At 38.7% G+C, this 21,477-nt stretch overlaps 1 protein-coding gene across 1 annotated transcript in view; it reads left to right on the top strand.

Moving 5' to 3' along the window:
• The window catches only part of LOC105230709 (uncharacterized), a 147,383-nt gene that overhangs the window by 81,731 nt on the left and 44,175 nt on the right, over positions 1 to 21,477 (top strand). The window contains exon 3 of the mRNA XM_049451604.1: positions 13,413 to 13,720. Within this exon, the coding sequence (XP_049307561.1) occupies positions 13,413 to 13,720 (308 nt within the window). The remainder of the gene's footprint in view (positions 1 to 13,412; positions 13,721 to 21,477) is intronic.

Here is a 21,477-nt window from a genome sequence, read left to right as displayed (position 1 = left end):
TGGGACCAGCATAGTTCTGACTTGACACCGAATGAATGTTTTTATTCGATTATATGAGGGACAGACGGGCCGACGGACTCCACTTTATAGGGTCACCGACGTTTGGTTCTCGGTATTACAAATTTGGTGGCAAACTTAATATTTTCTGTTCAGGGTATACACATACGTATATGCATCTATTGACTATGAAAATATTCGGTGAGAAAGCTGTTTGCAACTTCGAGAGCCGTTAGAAGCTGTTCCAAATAAACAACGTTCAATCAAAATAAAAATCTGAATTCTCTAATCTAAAAAATACCATGGCATAATAATTATTAGAATACTTTCACAGGCAAAAAACGAAAGTGCATACATTGAGTGGCCATTCTGTTTTATTTCATCCGTCCATCCGCATCTAAACCCTTTTATCACAACATTTTTACAAACTGCGATTGCACATCGATATCAAATGAACGCTCCCCTTCGTTTCCGCAACGCTTATGCGCTCCCGGCACGGCAGGATGCGAGCTTAGCTTTCAATTGCAAAAGTGCATCGGAGTGACGCAAGAAAAATAATCACAAGCGAACGAAAAATAAGAGAATAGAATAGAAAGCGAAATGGAAAATTTGTAGAAATATCTGTTGGGTAAATCGAAGGCGTTGCCGTGAAACTATTGTGCAAGCGAAATGAAAAAGTATCGAGCACGAGCAACAATAAACGCTCGCATTTGCCAATAAACGCCATTCATTTGTTGCGCTTGGCATTAGCGCCGGAGAAGTGTAATTGAATTTCAGCAAATGAAGATTCGAAAACAAGAGCGCTCTTTGTTATCCCGTCCGCGTGCGTGTGTGAACTTATAAATACTCGCACACGCCCGGCAGCCACCACCATCACCTTGGCTTCCATCGCCGCCAACCGCACCAATGCAGCCGGCGTTGCCGTCTTCACTGCCACCCACGCAACCGCTGTGACCGAAGCCGAAATGAAAACACTGTAAATACTTTCGAACTACAACGCCAACAACAACAGTAGTGCAAGCGCCACAGACAACGTCCGATGTAACGGTAGTATTTGAGACTGTAATTGCAGACGCACGACTTGGCCAACCAAGCGCCGAAGTGGAAATCCACAACAAAAGTAGCAAAGCTGTGCGGCCACAAAAACTATCTCGTAACTTATCTAACGGTACGTTTAAGTAGCCAAGCGTAGGAATCAGTTTGAAATGCAATGATTCAAGCGAACGCTTCCGCTGCTAAGACAGATACTTCAATGCGCTTCGATTTGATTTGACTTCACGGACGTCTGCCTGTGTGCGAACGGATCTCTTCCTGTTGATCTCAAAATAATTGCAACCTCAATTGCTGCAAGCTGTCGATATTAAAGTACTCGAACGTGTCTGCCAGCGATGGAAGTGGGGAAGGCGCGGCGGACACAGCAGCTTAACTGTAATGTACTCGTGTATACTTAAGAGTATCACTTAGCACAGATTGGAGTACCAGCAACTGCTTGTTATAAGTTGAAACCCGTAAAAATAAATTGGATAACTTAAAATTGCGGAAAAATACAAAAATATGAATATGAAGTGAAATTTCAAATATGAAAGCAGACGTGATTAGCTACAATTTTTTACCGAATAAATACGCTAATATTATATCTTTGGCACGATTTTCAAGGATTGGAAAAGAATTTAGAATGCAAAATAATAGTAGTTTGAAGGATCTGCCAAGATTATAAAAGATACTACCTACTAAAGTGTTCTTTCTCGAATGATGCTACACTGTTCTACATTCTACTGCGACTCCTTTTTGTAAGGAGAACGATATCTTCTTCATGGCTATCATACCTCGTATCATTCATAGCCCAGAACATATCGAAAAACTTGAGAAACAAAAACATTAATTGCAAAGTCGAAGGCAAGTAAACTTAGCCTGCAGTAATCAGCTACAGAGCGAGTCTATCTGTCTTCTCTATAGTATGCAAAGAAGATGGAAGAATGCCACGCAAGCCACCAATAAATTTTGTTAAGTTTACAGAGACGATGCTGTATCAGTTCGTGTAGCACAACAATGGTTCGTTCGCTTCCGTTCTGGAAATTTCGATGTGGAAGATGCACCTCGCTCTGGTCGACCTATCGTTGAAAAAGTCGATGAAATCATGTAAAAGATCGTGACCAAGACCGTCACATAATCAGTGACGACATCGCTAAAGAACTTAACATTCTTCACTAAACCATATAAAAAAAGGCTGGCTACAAAAATAAGCTCAATGTTTGGGTACCACAAGAATTGTATGTGAAATATTTAATGGGCCGAATTAGCATCTGCGATTCTTTGCTGAAACGAAATGAAATCGAATCATTTCTGAAGCGAATGATAACAGGAGACGAAAAGTGGAGCAAATATAACAATAATGTGCGTAAAAGATCATGGTTCAAGGGTGGTGAAGCACAACAAATGGTCGTAAAGCCAGAATTGACGCCTCGAAAGGCTATGCTGAGTGTTTGGTGGGATTGGAAAGAAATCATTCACCATGAGCTGCTGCAGCCTGGTCGAATGACTGATTCCACATATTACTGTCTCCGTATGATAAGATTGAAGCAAGCAATCGAAAAAAAAAACGACTATTACTGATTAACAAAATGGGCTTCGTCTTCCATCAGGACAACGCTTGACCACACACATCTTTGATGACTCGGCAAAAACTGGGAGAGCTTGGCTGGGAAGTTTTGTTGCATCAACCATATAGCCCTGACCTTGCACCATCGGACTGTCATTTGTTTCGGTCAATGCAGAACTCCCTTAATGGAGTAAATCTATTCCACAAATATGAAAGAATTGACAAGTTCAAGAATTCTACTGAAATAATTTCAAACTAAAGCGGTTTAAGCAGGTTCACCGCTGAAAATGTTTACATTTAATGTAGTGGTCACTGGGATCGAATCGACGTCTCTACAATTCTCACTTAAAACATAAACAAAATTTTCCGAGTGCTTTAAGTGCCTCTTAGCATTCTCAATAAAAACCACTTTGCAAGCGACGCGTATGTATGTGTGTTCGAATTGAAGTTTGAGAAAGGCAATATTTCTTTGATTGTCACGCCAAATCTCAATGTGTGCGAATCCTTTCAAACAGAGATTTATTGGTTCAACTCACGGCTGAAAGGTTTCCAGCAGGACGCCTTTGTTTGGACCGCAACACCCAAAACCCCAACAGCAAACGCACAGACGCCTATAAACATCACAAACAATCAAATACCTGTATTTTGGGACCAAACGCACACACACATACACATGTAACTGTTAAAACGGCGTAGAATGTGAAATGAGTGCCGGCGCCTGAGAACACTCGAGTTCTAACACCTGCGTGACAACAACAGCAATAATGTGAAATAGCTGAAACCTCAGCCGCCAAGCGACCCTTCGCCGGCGGCGGCTCTTGAGCACGGACTATCTGCAACTATGTTGCCACATTGCCACCAGCCGTCGCGCTCTCCCCGGTCTCCTCGGCATTCAGTCGCTTTTTTCCACGAAATGATTCCAAATGCTTTTGTGCGGCATTGCGAAGGCTGAAAGGCAGGCGAATAAAGCGAGGTTGTCTGCAGCGCAGACACCAGCAGCAACTCGCCGGCAAATCCTTTCACTCGATGCAAAGCAGAGCAAAGCGAAAGGTACACAAAACGCAGATGAAACGGCGCTGTAAAGGCAAAGAGCCAGCACAGTGCTGAGGCGTAGCGTGAATAATTAAAGCGAGCCACAGGCTGGGAGCATGGCTGGCTGCTGCTGCCCATTTCTTGACACCGCACACGATTCGGTTTGCTTTAACGTCGTCGATTCGGGCACAAACAATTTAGAAAAGGTGAAATTCGCAATAAAGGCATCGAGTTAAGCGAAGAAAAGACGGACTTTTGCTTTGTGTAAATTGGGTTAGGCTGTGGAGGGATGCAGGACGGTTGGCCGCATCTAATGCTAAAATGCTCAAATACCAGCTTTGGGGATCATATTCGCACCTTTCAATACAAATATAATCCGATAATTTTATTTAAAAAAGGCCAGCAGAAAGCCAAGACAACTAGAATGTAAGAACAGTAGGCATGGCGTAATAATATAATTAGGAAAATGCTATTTCTCTGCATTTAGATGGATTTTCGCTGTGGCTTGCGGTGCGTATAAGCAACATTTATCTTAAAGGTGAGTTTGCGGGTCTACTTACGAGCACAAACTCCGCGCTTAGGGATCAGTAGAATTTTGATGAGTTTTGAATCAAGTAGAAATCATGTAGTCATATTCTTTAATAACGGAACCGTTTTACACTCTTGCAACATGTTGTTGAAGAGTATAATAGTTTTGTTCACCTAACGGTTATTTGTATCTCTTAAAAATTATGGAAAAGAAGAAATGACTGACGTGTTGTTGTTAACTCGGCTATAACCGCGTAAGCGATTTCTACACCAGTAAAGAAGAAGAAGATATATAGAAGATATAGACATAGCTTTGCATGAATATTGTGTTTAAGGTGACTCAAAAATCATCTAAATCTTCTTGCAAGTTGCAAGAGTATAAAATATTCTGTACACCTGAACTATGTAAGCCCTTCCTTACTTGTTTAATTTAATTTAATTTAATTAGCGGAACAGGGAAGCTGCAATTGCAATCTATCTTTGCATCTCTCAACTTTTGGTGATATTTTCTGGAAGTTGTTAAACACAAAACAGCGTGAAGAAGAGGTTAGAACCTTTCGCGAACACCTCTCTGCTTTTCATCAGCCAATCCACAGCAAAACTCTCCTTAAATAAATACAAATTGAAAATCCATTTGTTACAACCCAGTGCTGGAAACCAATAAGGCAGCTAACGGCAGGCCATTATTTATTTCAAGACTCGCCTATAAGTAGAAAATATACTGTCATAGATTTTCATTATAATTTCGCAATAAATTACTATGTAGAATCTACCCCTTTGGGGAACTTTAATTTCATTGCTCTCATACATATGTGCAACAGTCTGAACTTTCATCGCAATTTCTTAAATCAGCTTTTTAACAAATTTTACACGCGAGTTAACCTTTCCAGCAAAACACGCCTTTGCATATGAGGCCCAAAGGAACCCTCGTCATTTTAAGCCGCGCCCTTTTCATTCACTTACGGCCTTTACTAGTGTGCTTGAGCAGATCTTTTATTCACTTACACAAAGTAAATTATTTAGATTTCAAATTTATGTATGTACACATAAGTAATGAAAAAAGCAAACTTCGATGAAAAACTTTTCCTCCCTTCCCGTGCTCTGCGGAAACTGTGCGGCGTCGAGATAAGCGACGAGTCATTTTCCATTGAATTATGCAAAATGTGTACTCAAATTTGCATAATTTACAGCACTGCACATAGGCAGGAGCGGTGGCGGAGGGGAAATAGAAAAAAAATCAGTTTGTTGCAACAAATAAAGGAGTGAAAGCTGGTGCGGAAAGGGGTTGCAAGGTTAAGTAAAATTTGCCTAAAATGTATGATTTGCAAAACAGTAATAACATACGCATACATACATACATAGTTATGTACATGCATATAGAGTATGTGTGACGTTACGAGTGAGTTATGCTGGCATAAGATTTTACATACATACATATGCAAAATGGAAACAGTCTTCATGCCATATATGCCGTTATTTATTGGAGATCTGATTGTGTTTACAATCATATAGACTTATGGGAATTCATCGCACTTTGTTGTTTCTAAGAGTTATTAAGAAAATTCGAATACTTGTATATACCTATATCTTTACTTTTTTTGCCATAAGTGGACTTGAAACATTTACGAGTATTGCTTGGTTACAATCGTCGAAGAAATCAATCGCTTAAACGGATACGAGCCACTGCGCATATTATTATGTTTGGCTTCCAAGAAAATCTTAGAAATTACGGAGAACACCAATGAATAATAATAGCCAACTGTTTGAATAAGTGAGTTTTCTTTCGGAGTGAAGAAATTTGCAAGCTCGCTTTGTGACTTATCATACAACTTTTGAGTTCTAATAATCTGTTGTTTAATAAGTTTTGTCGTTCGATAAGAAAGGGCGTTGCTACTAGCCCAATTTTTTTTTTGTTTTGTTGGTACACTCTTCATATGAACGTATGTGAAGTTTCATTTCAATCTGTCTATTCATTCCAAGCCATTTGGTGTCGCCGTGTCACAATGGAAAAAATTGAATATCGTGCAGGGATAAAATTCTTATTTGTAGAAGGTGTAGCACCAAAAGAAATGAAGACGATCCACGTGAAGGACGTCCAAAAAGCGCATCAACACCAGAAATCACAGCCGAAATACAGGATATGGTTTTGGAAGATCGTCAATTGAGTGAGAGAGATTTAGTGGAGGCTCTATACATCTCACTAGACAGTGCGAGCCATATTTTAAGTGAAATTTTGGGTTTTAGAAAGCTGTGTGCAAAATAAGTGCCGCATTCCCTAACTATGGAACAAAAACACATTCGAATGTGACTTTCCCAACAATATTTGGAGCATTTTAAAAAGGATAAAGTAGATTTTTTGCATCGATTCATCACTATGGATGAGACTTGGGTCTATAACCATGATCCTGAATCAAAACAAGAGGCTAAAGAGTGGTGTGAACCTGGTTGTTTGGCTTCGAAACGATTTCGTGTTCGGAAATCAGCCAAGAAGGTTATAGCATCAGTTTTTTGGGATACGAGAAGAATTTTGTTTGTGAATTACTAGCAAACTCGTAAAACAATTAATTCTGAATATTATTGCAACCTTTTGGACCGTGTAAAAAGACCCAGTTTGCAGAAGGAAAAAAATCCTTTTTCATCAGAACAATGCGCCGTGTCACAAGAGCATTTTGACAATGGCTAAAATCCATGAATTAATGTTCGAATTGTTAGATAATCTACCGTATTCACCAGATTTGGCCCCGAGCGACTTTCATTTGTTTCCCCAACTCAAAAGGTTTTTGGCATGGCAAGCATTTTTCATCAAATGAAGAGGTCATAACGGCAGTCGAAGCGTATTTTGCAGACCTTCCGGATTCTCACTTCAGGGATGGGATCCATAGATTGGATGATCTCTGGAGCAAGTGTATTAATGTTCAAGGAGATTATACCGAATAACAAAGTGTATTTTGAATCATAAAATTATGCTGTTCTTAGCAAACAATTAAATCTTGTTGAACAACCTGGTAACTGTTTACATGGAGTTTTATTTTTAGCTTCTATTGGATTATTCTTCAATATTCTTGATATGTATTGAAAACGTTGGTTTTATGAATCAATTCAATCCACAACCAGGCTCAGTTGAACGCTACTTCACCATAGCTGTGGCTACAATAATAATAACTGTAAACAGATACCTGTCAGAAAGTGTCTGAAGACCTCTCACGCAATAAAAATGGCTGCAATTTTCACGGTTCAGTCGCTTATCATGGCTATGTACTGTACTCGTGCGAGTCCATTAGTGGTATATGTACATTAGAGCGGGTCAAGTTTTTTTCTACATAATCGCGTATGCCGAAAATGTTATACGAAACATTCTGAACAACTTTGTGACTATGAGTCTAACGCCGGTTTCGAGTCAGCGCTTTTTAAGTCGAAGTTTGAAAATTTAAATAAGTGGTTTTATGAGAGATGCACCTACCCATTAAATTTTCTTTGTTTTTTGACCCATAATTTTTTATGCAAAGTTATTCAGATTATCCGTAGAACATTTCCAGTATAAGCATCTTTTTTTGGCTTCCTGTAAAGCGACCCGCTCTAACGTATATACATATGTATATACAAGTACAAGCGGTTACAAAAATAAAGACAAATGCGGTGTTGAGTGTAAACCAGCGGGCAACAACAGTTGGAAGTGTATACTTGTATGTGAACGCATTCGTTGCAAGCGCCTGCCACGAATGTGCCTTAACATTCCATGAAAGCGACACCTTCTTTCCACCTCGCCACGAAGCTGCAGCTTCAGCCTCAGCTCCTCTGCGCCAAACCTGGTTCCAACTACAGCCAGCGCGTTTAGCTCTGCAGAGTGCTTTGCCAAGAATATAATCCAACTTGATGTTAGATAATAGTGGCTTTACACACTAACGCTGGCATGAGATTAAAATAACAACAACAATACAATCTGCTGAAGCCATGTACTCGCAATTCGCCACAATGTGGCGCCACGAATTTATGTGTGGTAGGTGTACTTGCATGTTGCTGCGGCACCGACACCACGGCCAGGTGTCTGTGCGCATCGTGGGTGGCCGAGGGCAGAGAGCAGAGGGCAACTGCAGTGACAGCTGCTGCGACAGAAAGACAGACGACAGCTTATGGCGTTGGAAATTGCGTGCAATTTTATGTGCGCACTCACACACACACACCAAGAGCCGTGCTTAACGACTCACACATGTGCCGAAGTGCGCTTGGGCGCGTCAGTGTGCGTGCGCGTGCGTGTTTGTGTCGCGCATCATCGCAATTGCCAAGAAGTAATTGCATTTAGCTTGCGCGAGTTAGCAGCGTGTTTATATGTGGTTTGGTGTGGGGGTCTGTGGGTGTGTGAGGGCGCGGTTCTCCAAACTTGTTATATTCGCAGATATTTAAATTTGCTGTTGTCAGCTCTTTCGCCTAACAAATTTGTGTGTTTTTCGTCTGTTTTCGCCCTTCTGCTACACATAAGCAGTTCTCGAGTATTTAAGACAAATTCATAGACGAATTCTTCCGAAAGCGCGAACAGGGTGGTCTAAAGGAAAGTTTATTTCGCAATACTAAAGAAAGTTTAAAAAAAGTTTGGTACCTTTATCAATGAATAAGTTTATTTGGTAAACTAATTGGTTGTGGCTTTGGTTAAAACTTTTACTCATGGCCTTAGTGACCTCTTGTGCCTTTACTTGTCTATAGAACGTAAGTTATAGACGCCTTAATCCAAAAAAAAACGAGCAATTGGGACAAATCATTACATCCAGCTGAGCGCGCAGAAAGTTTAACCCATATTTTCAGTTCCAGACCATAATACAGTCATTCCGTCGCCATTTGGAACTCCCTATTTTCGAGTCTCTGCCAAAGCACATTGCTACATTGTTGGACAGATTCAAAGCCATATTTCTTATCATCAGTAGTAATGCGTTTTGCAAAAGATTCAAGTCTTTTGGTACGAGTCTAGCATTGAAATGCTTTGTCGCCAAAACATTAACCAAAATGAGCCACATCGAACTGTAAGAGATGTGGAGGTCCTCCGTTATCTCTCTGATGCCAACAAGACGATTTTGAAGCACTCTTTCTATAACTTTTTCGATGTTATCGTCATTATTCGAGAGATTCATGGCCTTCACTGAATATTTTTAGTCGCTATATTACTTATATCTTGATAAAGTAGACTCCCCAAAATTTCAAGCAAACTTGTTGTTAATTTTTCTTTTTTCAAGTTAAAATTCACCAGACAAACTTTTCGTGGTACAAATTTAAGAAAAAAAAATGTTTTTGTTGTAAACAAAATTTGATCAGTTTGCCTATAGCTCACCCTGTAGCTTCAGCGAACACCAAGTTCTTTTCAATTTCTCAAAACATAAGTGCAGTATACATATGTTATGTTTTTGCATGAAATGTTGCACCTCACTCGCCAATTCAGATTGCATGCGCAAACAACACATTTTTTTCTGGTAAGAAGTACCTGCATCCTAAATAGCTCACTTTCCCACCATTTGTATCTAAATCGCTCAAAGAGGATTAAAGTGTGCCTGCGAATTGCAAAACAGTTAGTTTCCTAAGAGCTTCTTCTACAGCTATTCACTATGTAGACGCTTAATACGAAGACATACATACAGTAAATGCATATATATGATGTTTACACGAAAGTTGATATATGTTCTATATAATATGGATGCATACTACGACTAAGCATCCACAAGAGAGAGTCTTGTCTAGCTGCTGCCACTATTTGTAGCGTATCTCTTGGTTGCTGCAGTCATATTTTAGGTCCATACGGCAGAGCAAATATATAAATGACTAAAAAATATTTGGTAACCAGTTGGTAACTAATTTGTAACTAGTTTGTGACTAGTTTGCTTCTCGCATCGGTGATCATTTTCGTACATTTTTGCCACAAGAATAAATTTTTAGTATGGCTTAAGCAAAATTGTGAAAAAAATTAACAAAATCAGTTAACATTTCATTCCATTGACTTGGCATTTTAGCTTGAAAATTCATTTATTTATGTTGCAAATTCCATGCTTTTGGCTACCCAAAGTTTTCCTAGTGGGCGCCTCACACACCTACCTTCATGTGTGCGTTTCGCAAGTAACGACGGTGCGCATTTGCATCAATCTAAAGTAGAATCACGGACCGGAGCGCTCAACACTTGCAACTGTGTACGTGCAATCTAGACTCACGCTCACTCGCCATTTCCTTTGTTATTTTGCAGCTTAAATCTTTTTCTAGTTTATTTTTTGTCGGCAAGTAGTAGTTGAAGTGACTGCAAGTGAAGTGTCTTAGTAACGTCACTCGAGGTTTTGTTTCAGCAAATCTCAATTGCGCACAAACGCACGCTTCTCGAGCAGCTCTCTGGGGCGGGATTAAGTGTTAATGTGCAAGGCAAGAGTGTCTTAAAGTGTGTCAGCTAGGACTTGGCGCCGGAACTGCAGCTACCGTCTATGCTTTAAATTGAATTCACTAAAATCACTGAGTTTCACCGTTAAATGGTGTGCTCTAATAGTCAATTACCAGAAACAGCAAAGCCAGCAGCGCTTTTTTAGGAAGGCTGAGCTTCGCAGCTGTTGCCAACTTCATTAAATTTTTCCTCGGAACTAACTAGAAACTCTATAAAGTTGATCTGCGAAGACACTGCAGGCATGAGAATCAGTTCCGGAGAAAAAAAGTTGCCTCCCGGTGATTACATTTGGTTAGCCAATGGTAATTACAAGCAACTTGACAAAGGAAGAGTTCACTTTCGTTTTAAATTATGTTGCGGTAATTTGCTGTTGGCAAGCACAGTTAATTATCATAATTTAAGCAGCAACAATGCCAAAAAAACAACAACAAGAAAACAGTAACAACACAAGTAGTGCACGGGTAAAAAGCGTCGAAGGCGCGGGCACTGTGTGGCTGTGTGTGGAGTGTGTGAAATATTGCTTTTCTCCTTTGCAGCGCTTATTAAACCGGCGACCACAACAAAAAACGGATAATTTACAGCGCCGGCAGATTTATGACGTATGGCGCGGAGACAAAAAGCTTCTGCTGCAGCTTATACACACACACACACATGCACATACGTGCCTTCTGCGCTCGGAGAACTTTTAATTTCTTGCGAACGACGAACTTTTTTGCCGTTTCCCGTTGAGCTGAAGCCATTAATTTAATTTTATTTCCGCATAATAATTGCATGAAATATCTGAGTAAATTGTATGAACTTTTGGCATGGAATCAGCACGCTTTGGAGCAGGATAACTTGCCATATTTCAGTGGCTTTGCGGTAGCTGTAAACCCTCATTTAATTCATTTAATTATATGTGGACTAATATTTATGTTGATGGCTTTGCACTAGGGTTCGAGGAACTCAGAAAAGATGTTATGTCTAACCAAGTGGAGTCAAATATGAATTTATAGAGCATTTGCTTGCATGAACATACAAGCATTGCAGACATGAACAGTTATATTGAGTGTTTGAGACATGATCGTTTTATACCCTGAATAGGAGACGAGGTAAAAAAGTATCGCGAGCTTTGCTTTTTTGCGGGTTATGTATTTTCGATTTTTTATGGCGTTATGTTGGTATTCATATGCCCTACTTATGCTGCCAAGGTCGGTCAGCTTGAGTGTTTGCCAGCTATTGTGTTTCATGTCTCGTCCACCATGAATTGTTTCTCCTGGACAAGCAGTCAATGCCAAGTTTTACGCGGAAGTCCTGAAGAGATTCAAACTAAGGATCAATCGGTTCCGAAAGACATCGCAGCCAATTGGAAGTTGTTCCACGACAACGCCCTGTCTCACACCGCTTTTCTTGTGAACAACTACATAACGAAGGCTGGCATCCCAACGCTGCCGCAGTCGCCATATAGGCCAGATATTCAACGATGACATCTGTGCCAGAATTGTTCACCTACGAACAGAAACAGTTCTGTGTTGATATTGCTCAAGAGACGTTGAACTCAGTCCACGATGACCCAGATTGTTCTTTCCAAAGGGTCATACGGAGAATAATGAATACGTATTCATCAAAACCTGGTCGCCGCTGACTTTTACTCGTTCCCAATATTAAAGCCAATGAAAGGATGACGACAATTTGCATCAAAGATGAAGCTAAACAAGATCTAAAAATTTCTTTTTTATTTCTTTGAGGATTGGAAAAGACGTTGGCAGAAGTTCAATATACTTGTATCTGGGAGTGATTTCTTTGAAGAAGACAAAATAGATATTCATGAATAAGTAAACACTTTCTGAAGAAATAAATCTCGCAGTAAAAATACAGACCGGCAACTATAAATAGGCATATAAAAATAGTGACATTCAATAAATACTCTTCCAAGAGAATGGAAGCATTTAAATTGAATGTAAGCAAAACCACAAGCAAGCTTCTCAGTAAATACCTTCGTACATATTTCATTGATGGAAAAAATTTCCTCTGGCCTGGCAGCAGAGATCCTCTAGCCGTCAAATTAGCGCAGGCGTTACTTGCATTTCAATCAAACTAATTGCTTCTGTCAAGCGACACAGTTTATTTTTAATCTGCATTAATTGTAAGCTATTTCCATGCTCACTCCGCCAAGCGTCTACCGCCCGCTCTCCGACACTTGTGAATTCGCATTGCTTCCTATTGTGGCCCTCGATTACTTGATTGTCGGGGTTATGTAGCGGTTTATTTACCATTACGCTGGCGGTCTTTTGTTTTTCATTTTTTCCTCTTTTTTTACTTTTTCTTTTCTTTGTTTTGTTTTGTTGTTTTTTGCTTTTCTCTTGCTTTTTTTTCTTGTTTACAGCATCCGACGAGTGTTGCAGCGCGTTCGCAATTTATGAGTGTTGCACATTAGCATAATTAAATGTAAATAAGCGCATTTGCCTTGCTTTTTGCAACGGAATTGTTTCGCATCTGCCACTTCGCGTGGCAAATTGACTTTTGAAAATGTCAATTTATTCCCATGAATATAGTGAGGATTCTGATTTTTCAACAAGTCTATTTCCTTCTATTTTACCGTCATGCGTGTGACGTATGCGGTGCTTCCGCTTATGTTGAAAGTTGTATAACGGTGAAATCTGGTAAATGTGGCAATTTTCACATGCTGTGAACTGGGGTAATTGGCTACCGCGCAGCCTAACTTGCCAGCATTCCCAGTGTGCAGGGCGTATACGCAACATAAATTATCTTTATCATTTATACACACTAATACATCTACATATACTTACATGCATATATACATTTGGCGAAATCACGCTTAGTAATTTATTACTTTCATTTGCATTTTTGCAGAATTTTCAAGATGACTGCACCGGCCGCGCAGGCCGACGTTAATCTGCTGCACGCTTCCGTGCTTTCGATGGTCGAATTCGACGACGACATTTTTGCCGCTGGCAATTGTTTCGATTGGAATGAGCATCCTTCGCAGTCGGGACTTTTCTGCCCGTTCGCCTATCGTCTGCCAGCCCCACACCTGGGCGCTATACTGGCCAAGGACCTCTCCATGGAATATCATTATCTCGGCAACACGTCCGAATGGTTCTTTCAAGCGCGAAAAAACGCCGAAAAAGTGATTATCCGCAACGAGCAATACCTAAAGTGTAAGTAAAAGAAATTGATGCAATCCGTTTAGAGTGATGAACGCGAAAGGCATTTAATATGTTGAAAAGTGGAATGAGAGAGTGATTTTTTCAATTTATCAAAGGTATTAAATATGCATATATGTATATATAGATATCCCGGTCCCGGCACAGTTGTTTACAGGAATCGCAAATATCTGACATTAAATTAAATATTTGAGTAAAAAGTCTACCCGATAGATGTCGCTGCCATCGAAATATGTCTATAGCAATATTTTCAGTCCGATTTAATACATTTTGTGGCCTAGCATTACTCACATGGAATAAATAAATATTCGATGTTAAATGATCGGATATCGTTCCTACTAATTGTGAATAGGTACTTAACTTCGAAAAAAGTAATTTTGCTATCTTTATGACAGGTGATCCGACTACCAGGAATACCTTTCAGCAAGAGAAGACAAAAAAATAGTTTTTTTTTCAATATTAAGCCAGATAGACGTCAATTTGTCCATTAGTTCATTATATTTGCGCCGTTGAAAAATCCATTCATTGAGTAACCACTATTCCCAGAAACTCCTACCTGAGCGACAATTAAAAACCCAAAAAATGGAAAGCCAATCGAAAAAGTTCCTTTTAAAAAAAATTACGAAAGGCTTTACTGGCGCCTTTTCAGCGTTTATGTGCATAACTGCATAACACTTGAGCCACTTTGTGCGCGCCAGCAAAAACCGTGACCAACAGCAACACCAACAACAGAACAGTGTCAGCAACGCCATGGCAACTAATCAGCACTGCCCATGCACAAAGTAAATAAAGAGAAGGAAAAGGTAAACTGAAAATAAAAAGGAAAGGCAAAAATAAAATAAATATGGGCAAACACACAGAGCGTGAACCAAGTGTGGCGAGTGGCGAGTCGAGAGCGAAATTTAATTTAAATTTGCTTGCAACAAAAGTTTGCAAACAGGAACTCATGCAACTGCATTCCGAACAGATTAAAGATGTTCAACAACAACAACGTGTAACCGAAGAAAATTTGCTTTAACAAGGTTGTTATGTGCACGTGTGTTCCCTGTGGGAATAAAATATGTTGGTGAAGGCGATTGAACAATAAAATGGAATTTCAGATTTACAATTCAAAATTACTCTCTCGAGTGCCCAACTTCAATAAGTATGAAAAGGGAATGCAGTAAATGGATGTTATTAGAAAGTTTGGATTTCTAAATGAAGATGTGTCTAAACACGCAGGAACTCTTGCAAGGTCTGAGTTTATACCGGACTTTGCATTATGGAGTCTCCAAAACCAAATTTTGGCGATACGTTTTCAGTCCACAGACCTGCAATGGAGATGTGGTTGTGGAACCGCACCTTTACGGATGGGTCAAATTTTTGGGAGAAGAATGGTGGTGAGATATATAGGCAAGAATTATCTATTAACTCCATTTTCGGGCTACGTGACTACTGCAGCGCTTTTTAAAGCGAGGTTGCTGGTATTAAAAAAATAGTTAATCTTTCCTACGGTAAGATCACTATGACCCAAGATTGATCGCAAAATGTTCAGTGTGATCTTCGCTCTCAGTAAGACTAAAATTTTTTGTCGAAGTTGCAACTGACCATTGCTCTGTTTTCCAGCGGTAGAGCTTAAAATTTAACTGAAGGTCAGTTGAAGAAGCTTGTAATAGAAGCCTTTGTCGAAGAATCTCATTACTTCCTTCTTGACTGTTATTGTTTTACAAGATCAAGAGCTTAACCGCTTGAAAGCGCTCACTTTCAGATTCCCTACTGAGCTGCTGGCAACATACATAAATAAAACGTCTAGGCAGTTTTTGTTTTAGGCCCAAAGAACTTTGTCGACTTATAAGGTTTGATTACAAGGATTCTATTTTATGACTTCACGAGAACTAAACATTATAATCCAAGCGCGAGCCACGTCTTGAGGAGCAGCAATTGAACCTAACCTAACCTACTTCCATTAAAGATACTTCGACTTGCCTTATGTTATGATTTAAGTTTATCCTAAATAACTTGATGCCTTAGAAGCAAACGAGAAGCAACGATTGCCGAGTTCCGGCTGGGTCGCATTAAGCTATTGCTTTCCACCAGTTACGTATGTATTTTAAATGAATATGTTTTACTATTTTCTGGACATTTCGCACACAGAAGTTGCGGCTGTTGCTCGTTGTTTGATTAAAAATCTTTTCAATAGTGCAATATTAAAACTCGAAAGTTTCCTCATGTGCATACACCAAGCAAACTGGCCCTTAAGATTAATTAAATATTTCTGTGCATCGTGTAAACTTCCAATAGCAAACACCAAGACGACGTGTGTGAATGCAAAGTGCACGTGGGTGAATATTATTAAAAGAACTTTCAATTACAGAAGTTTGAATATCTAAAACTTCTGCCCGTCTTCGGTGTGCAGAAGTGTGTTTTTGTAGTTTTATGAGAGCTAGGGAAGCTTTAAATAACATTTTCATAAATATATTAACAGCATTGTAGTATGTCGAAAACATTTAAGACTTATCTTATTTTAACAGTAATAATTCTACTGTATCGTGTGTTTCGTCCGCACTCAGGCAGTGGAAGCAATCTTGAGTGAGATGGGATAAGCAACCCGTTTGATGTTAAAGAGAGACTGAAGACTTTTTTGGTTTAAGATTCAGTGCACTCTCAGTTAGAAAGAGCCACATTTTGCAGTATGAAATCTTGACTATAACCAGCGGTTTTTTCCACTCTTCAACTCGTCAAATTTCCAACAAAATTTAAATTAAATTTTGTATCAGGTAAGTACTCAAACACCTAAGTAATCCCTTTTCTGCGGAAATCACCAAATTTGACTTTGTGGGAACAAGTTATATATACTCTTAAAATCATATTTGGCTAAAACTTTGCCTCAGTATTCACATTTATCTATTCCATGAACTCGCACTTTAATGAAGATCTTGACCACAACAATGCACTAACACTGGTGAATTCGGCAGCAAACTATTGAATGAAAAGCATTTCTATCCTCAAAACCGCAAACAATTTGCAGCACAAACAAGTGAAACAGAGTTTGCGGTTATATCCTGCATAACTGTATATATATGTTACACACGAATATTCCTAGTGAGCTTGCGCTGAATCCTTGCGCCTACATAACGGCATTAAGGGCATTTGCTCAACTGTTTTCTGTGTGTTTGTGCGACTTATTGAGTTTTGCCTCATCCTCCTTGAGAAGTGAGTTCGATAATTGCTTTTCGTGCTGCACTAGTTCAGGACTACATAGTTTGATTACTGGTTCAAGCTTAAGCTTATTTCGTGAAGAGCATTGTTATTGTATAAATTTTCCTTAGATACGAACTAGTACGAGGTCATTAAGTAGTATCTAGGGTGTAATTATGACTACTATTCATTTATAAACTGTATTTTTTTAAATTAGTTCATGAAATATATAACTATTTCAAAGGCATTCATTAATTACTGACTAATTAGATTGCCGAATCACAAAGCTCACAAAGGACATCAGATGCGATAAATTAATTTGAGTTTTTAATTAAATGAAATCGATGCCTTCAGGAGCTTTGTCTCATTCATGTCAGTCGAAAATACTATCGCAGTTGCGTATAAATGTAGATATGTCTATTGCAGGTTTTAATTTGTTGCGATTATTGAATTTTCTATGGAAGCCAATATCATTCGAATGTGGTTCAAAACATTAGGGCGGGCCAAAGGAAATTTAATTTTTTTCTTACACTCTATGGCACATAGCTGCCATCAAACTGAAATTATTGTATGGAAACCACTATATTTGTGTAGAGAATTTTAGTTTTCTTGCAAGCAAGTTGACATGTTATTTTGATTTTTTTTTATTTCGAACGATACTTTCTTGGTATCTAAGAGAAAACATTTATAGTTGTTTCTGGCCCACCTTAATAAACGTATCTATGTGTTTGCTTTGAAAAGCCGCCTCTTCCAATTAGTATGTCTAGCGGAATCAAACAAGAACAGAAATGAATAAAAATAATTTTGTTTTGCGCGAACATTCAATTGGCTTCCATGGTGAAGTGAGCGAAACAACAACTACAACAACAAGACTCGATAAAAATGCAAGTGATTATATTTTGACTAATTAGCGTCCGCTGAAATGACTTTATGTTACATTTTATACACTTGCGTGTATGTATGTATGGAAATAATTACAATTTGCCAATAAAAAGTGCTTCGGCTTTTTGTGTATTAACTGAACACTATTTTTTCCTTAAGGTTATACATAAAATTTAATTTTTATAACAAACAGTTTGCCACATGAGTATTTAATCACATTTACGGGCTGTCAAATAAATATGTTTATTCAACAGGTTATTGGCTTATCGTATAGATTAATTAAAACTATTTCATGGATAGGTTTATAAGCGTGAATGGTCTTCTGATTCTTATTGATCTTCGATATGCTTTTATGGTCACTGTGCCATTTGCTAGCTGCAATTCAGGATGTTCAAGTTGTAACAAGCTCCAGTGTTGACACCTGCTGCTGGGTTCGCTTAATAGGTTATATCTGATCATTATATTAGAAAACTTAGCTCAGAAATTTGATGTTGATCCGCCATATAATTTCGGCGATATGAGGATATTTGTAGGAACTTTTTAACTCAATGTAATTTGTTCTCAAAACCTTAAATTCTTTTTTCTCGAAAATTTCTCCGAAACGCCTCGGCACTAATTTCGACATTTTAAGTCACTCTGCCGCCATTTTGTCAAAAATTAAAATTGAAAATAGTTTTTCGATTTGAATTTGATATAATTTTTAGCTACCTCACCGCCAGACACCTTTATGCGGAGATGCTGTCGACTAAGAAATCAGGAGAATCAAATTTTTTTTTATCAAAATGAATCATCTATTATGAAGTTATAAATGTAAATGTAATTTATTTTTATTTATTTATTAAATGAAATGTCGCTTCAAAACAAGAAAAAACAAACACGTGCTTTTTGTGGCTTGCAATAGGGTATACACGTAATTCCTTAAGGCGTTAGGTAGGTTTGAAAATTTCAAAAAATCGATTTTTTGGTCTTTGTCGTATTAAATTGTACCGTATGTTTAAAATATTCTCTCAAAATAATAAATCGATCCAAATGAAATTCTAAATGATAGACCCTTGGGATGTTTCGCCCACCAGGCCACGTCGGTGTAGCACCAACTTTAAATGCGTTTTTCTTAAAAATCCATTTTTGAAGTCGGTGAACACGATTTCTCGGAACGTTATCTTTAAAATAACATTGTCTAGTTATTGAACGAATATTTTTTTATTTTGTCATTATAACTTATTTTTTTTTTAAGCCAATGAATGGCGAAACTTTAACCAAAAACTGAGATTTTTGTTTGAGAAAGAATGAAAATTTATTTTTTTTGTTTTCCTTTGAGAGAGAGATTTCACGAGATTTATTTATATATGTACTAACGGACTATTTTTGGTGTGTTAATTTAAAATGGACTAATAATAAATGCTGCTGCCTACGGCGAGAGAACTTTTTTTGTGAGACACCCAGGTAGATAAGGCCTCAACGGCTGAATTTTTAACATTTTTATACAAAAATTTTAAAAGACATTGTTCAAATAAGCACCTTTGATATGTCATATTATATTTTTGAAATATACTCGTACGCTTGTTATATAAAAAAAATTGTTTAAATAACTTTTAAGCCTTGTACCTCCTTGTACCTCCTTGTACCTCTGAAACTCACCTAACCTCTTAAGGGGTTTGCTCTGGTTGGTTCCGGTATAATTTGGTCAGAACATGTGTTTCCCACCAAGCAGTAATTATGTTACAGTATTCCTCATAAGACTCACCGTTATCTTCAAAACGACAAATAAAAGTACTTTGCCCTGAAAAGTACAGTAGAAAATGAATTCCATAGAAAATTAAATGACAGTATTAAGACAGCTCAGCTCGTTGAATATGCACTTAAATTAATTGAATATTTACTTAATTAATGAGATTGGTCGACTTCAGCAACAAACCTGTTAGACGTGCACTCTGTGCAATTATCGATGGTGAAAGAAAAAAATCACGTGAAAAGTGATATCATTGAAGTCGCAACATTTCGCTGTGTTGCGCACAAAGTCACAATCACACAGGCAAATATGGTACATATGCTTTGCAAAAGTTCGCTATGAGACTTTAACTAGAACTAATATTCACTAGCGAACACAACTAAGCAAAATCGGTAAATGGCATGAAAAGGAAGTGAAAGAGGAAAAAAAATGCTGCGAACGTCGGAAGCAAAATATGTGTTGTCAAACAATAACAAATGTCAATCATTGCAAAAGCAAATATATATTTGAAAACACTCAAGATAGTAAAGAACCACTTGTGAGGGATGGGAAACTGAAATTCCTAGACATCTCCAGCCCTTTTGTATTTCTTGACGATAAAGAACACGTTGTTACATAGTTAAGAGCTGTGTCCTTCAGTTGCAGGGACTTGTAAGGAAAGCCTCGATTCGAAAAGCTTTAAAAAAGCTCAGCGCACTCTATAACTTTTACTATCTAAACCATATTCAGCAGTTAAACAACAGCTAGCTAATGTTAATACATGACCAAATAAATTTCATCTTCGCTCAAACTTCGTACACATCCTTTTAAATAATAGAAATATTTAGCCGTGAGGGTGAAGAGAAACCAGTCTCGCGCTAATATATACCCCAGCACCCCAAAAGTCGCCCAGTTCGAGCCATCAATATTCGTAGTTGAGAAATCGAAGTGTGCAGAAAATGATAAAAGTTTTCCAGTCAGCAGTCTAACAAATGAATTGAGCCGAGGTGGCCAGGAGGATGGAAGGCAAACTCTCTCTCGTCTACATGCGCGTGTGTATGAGTGCCACCGCTGAGAACTTGGCTGATAAGTCCCCTTTACCCAAAACGTCACTCCCGAAACCAATAACAGTTACGCACGCACACACACACAAGAGCAGACATGTGTGCAATCACATGTGCTTTCTTCTGTCCTTTTGCCATCCAAAAAAGTTGCACTTCGGATGTGTGCGTGTGCGCTAAGCTTGAGTTATGGCAATGGCTGTTGTCATTTATTGACATCAAAGAGCAACAACTTGAAATCTCGTAATGAAAAATGTCATCAACACAAAAACAGAAGCAGCGAAAGCGAACTTCGGGGCACAGAGCGCCGAGCAAACTCGCAAACAACTCACGGTGACAGGAGCTCCATATATTTGTCAAACAGCCGGCAACACTGACACTTACTTGCTGTCCCAATAGCCAATAGGGACTGCATTGGGGCATCGGAGAGTGCGTGCGCTTCCCCCGAGAAGCGAGATTGTCTCTGAGATTGTGCGTGAGTGCACTAATGGAGTGGCGGGTGTGAAGGGAATCTAAAATTTCGAAATTCAAGCTAAAGTTTTGCCTAAAGTTGTTGACGAATTGGACTGAACTTTCAGTTGAACTTTGGCTCTTTGTTTGTAAAACATAAATAGATGAGACCCTATTGTACACAAACACACACATATACAGAGATCGGTGGAGATGCACCGATGCGCAACTAATAGTACGAAGCGCGTTCAAATGGATAAACCACATGGGGACGCAACGAAAATATTTCTTCTACGCAATGACTTGGCCGAAGGCACAAAGTAAATATTTTCCTTTATTTCCAGCGGTTCGCTGCGTTCGCACATATGTACATACTTTTGTGATGGATGTTGCAATACCGCCACGCACCAAATGGATGTAGTTGATTGCCGGAAATCTTATTCATTTCGTAAAAGCTTAAAGGCGTACGAAAA

The sequence above is a fragment of the Bactrocera dorsalis genome, chromosome 3, assembly GCF_023373825.1.
Source record: "Bactrocera dorsalis isolate Fly_Bdor chromosome 3, ASM2337382v1, whole genome shotgun sequence".
NCBI classification, from domain to species: Eukaryota; Metazoa; Arthropoda; class Insecta; order Diptera; family Tephritidae; genus Bactrocera; species Bactrocera dorsalis.
The sequence above is the reverse complement of the archived record's forward strand: the minus strand, read 5'-3'. Positions and strand labels throughout refer to the sequence as shown.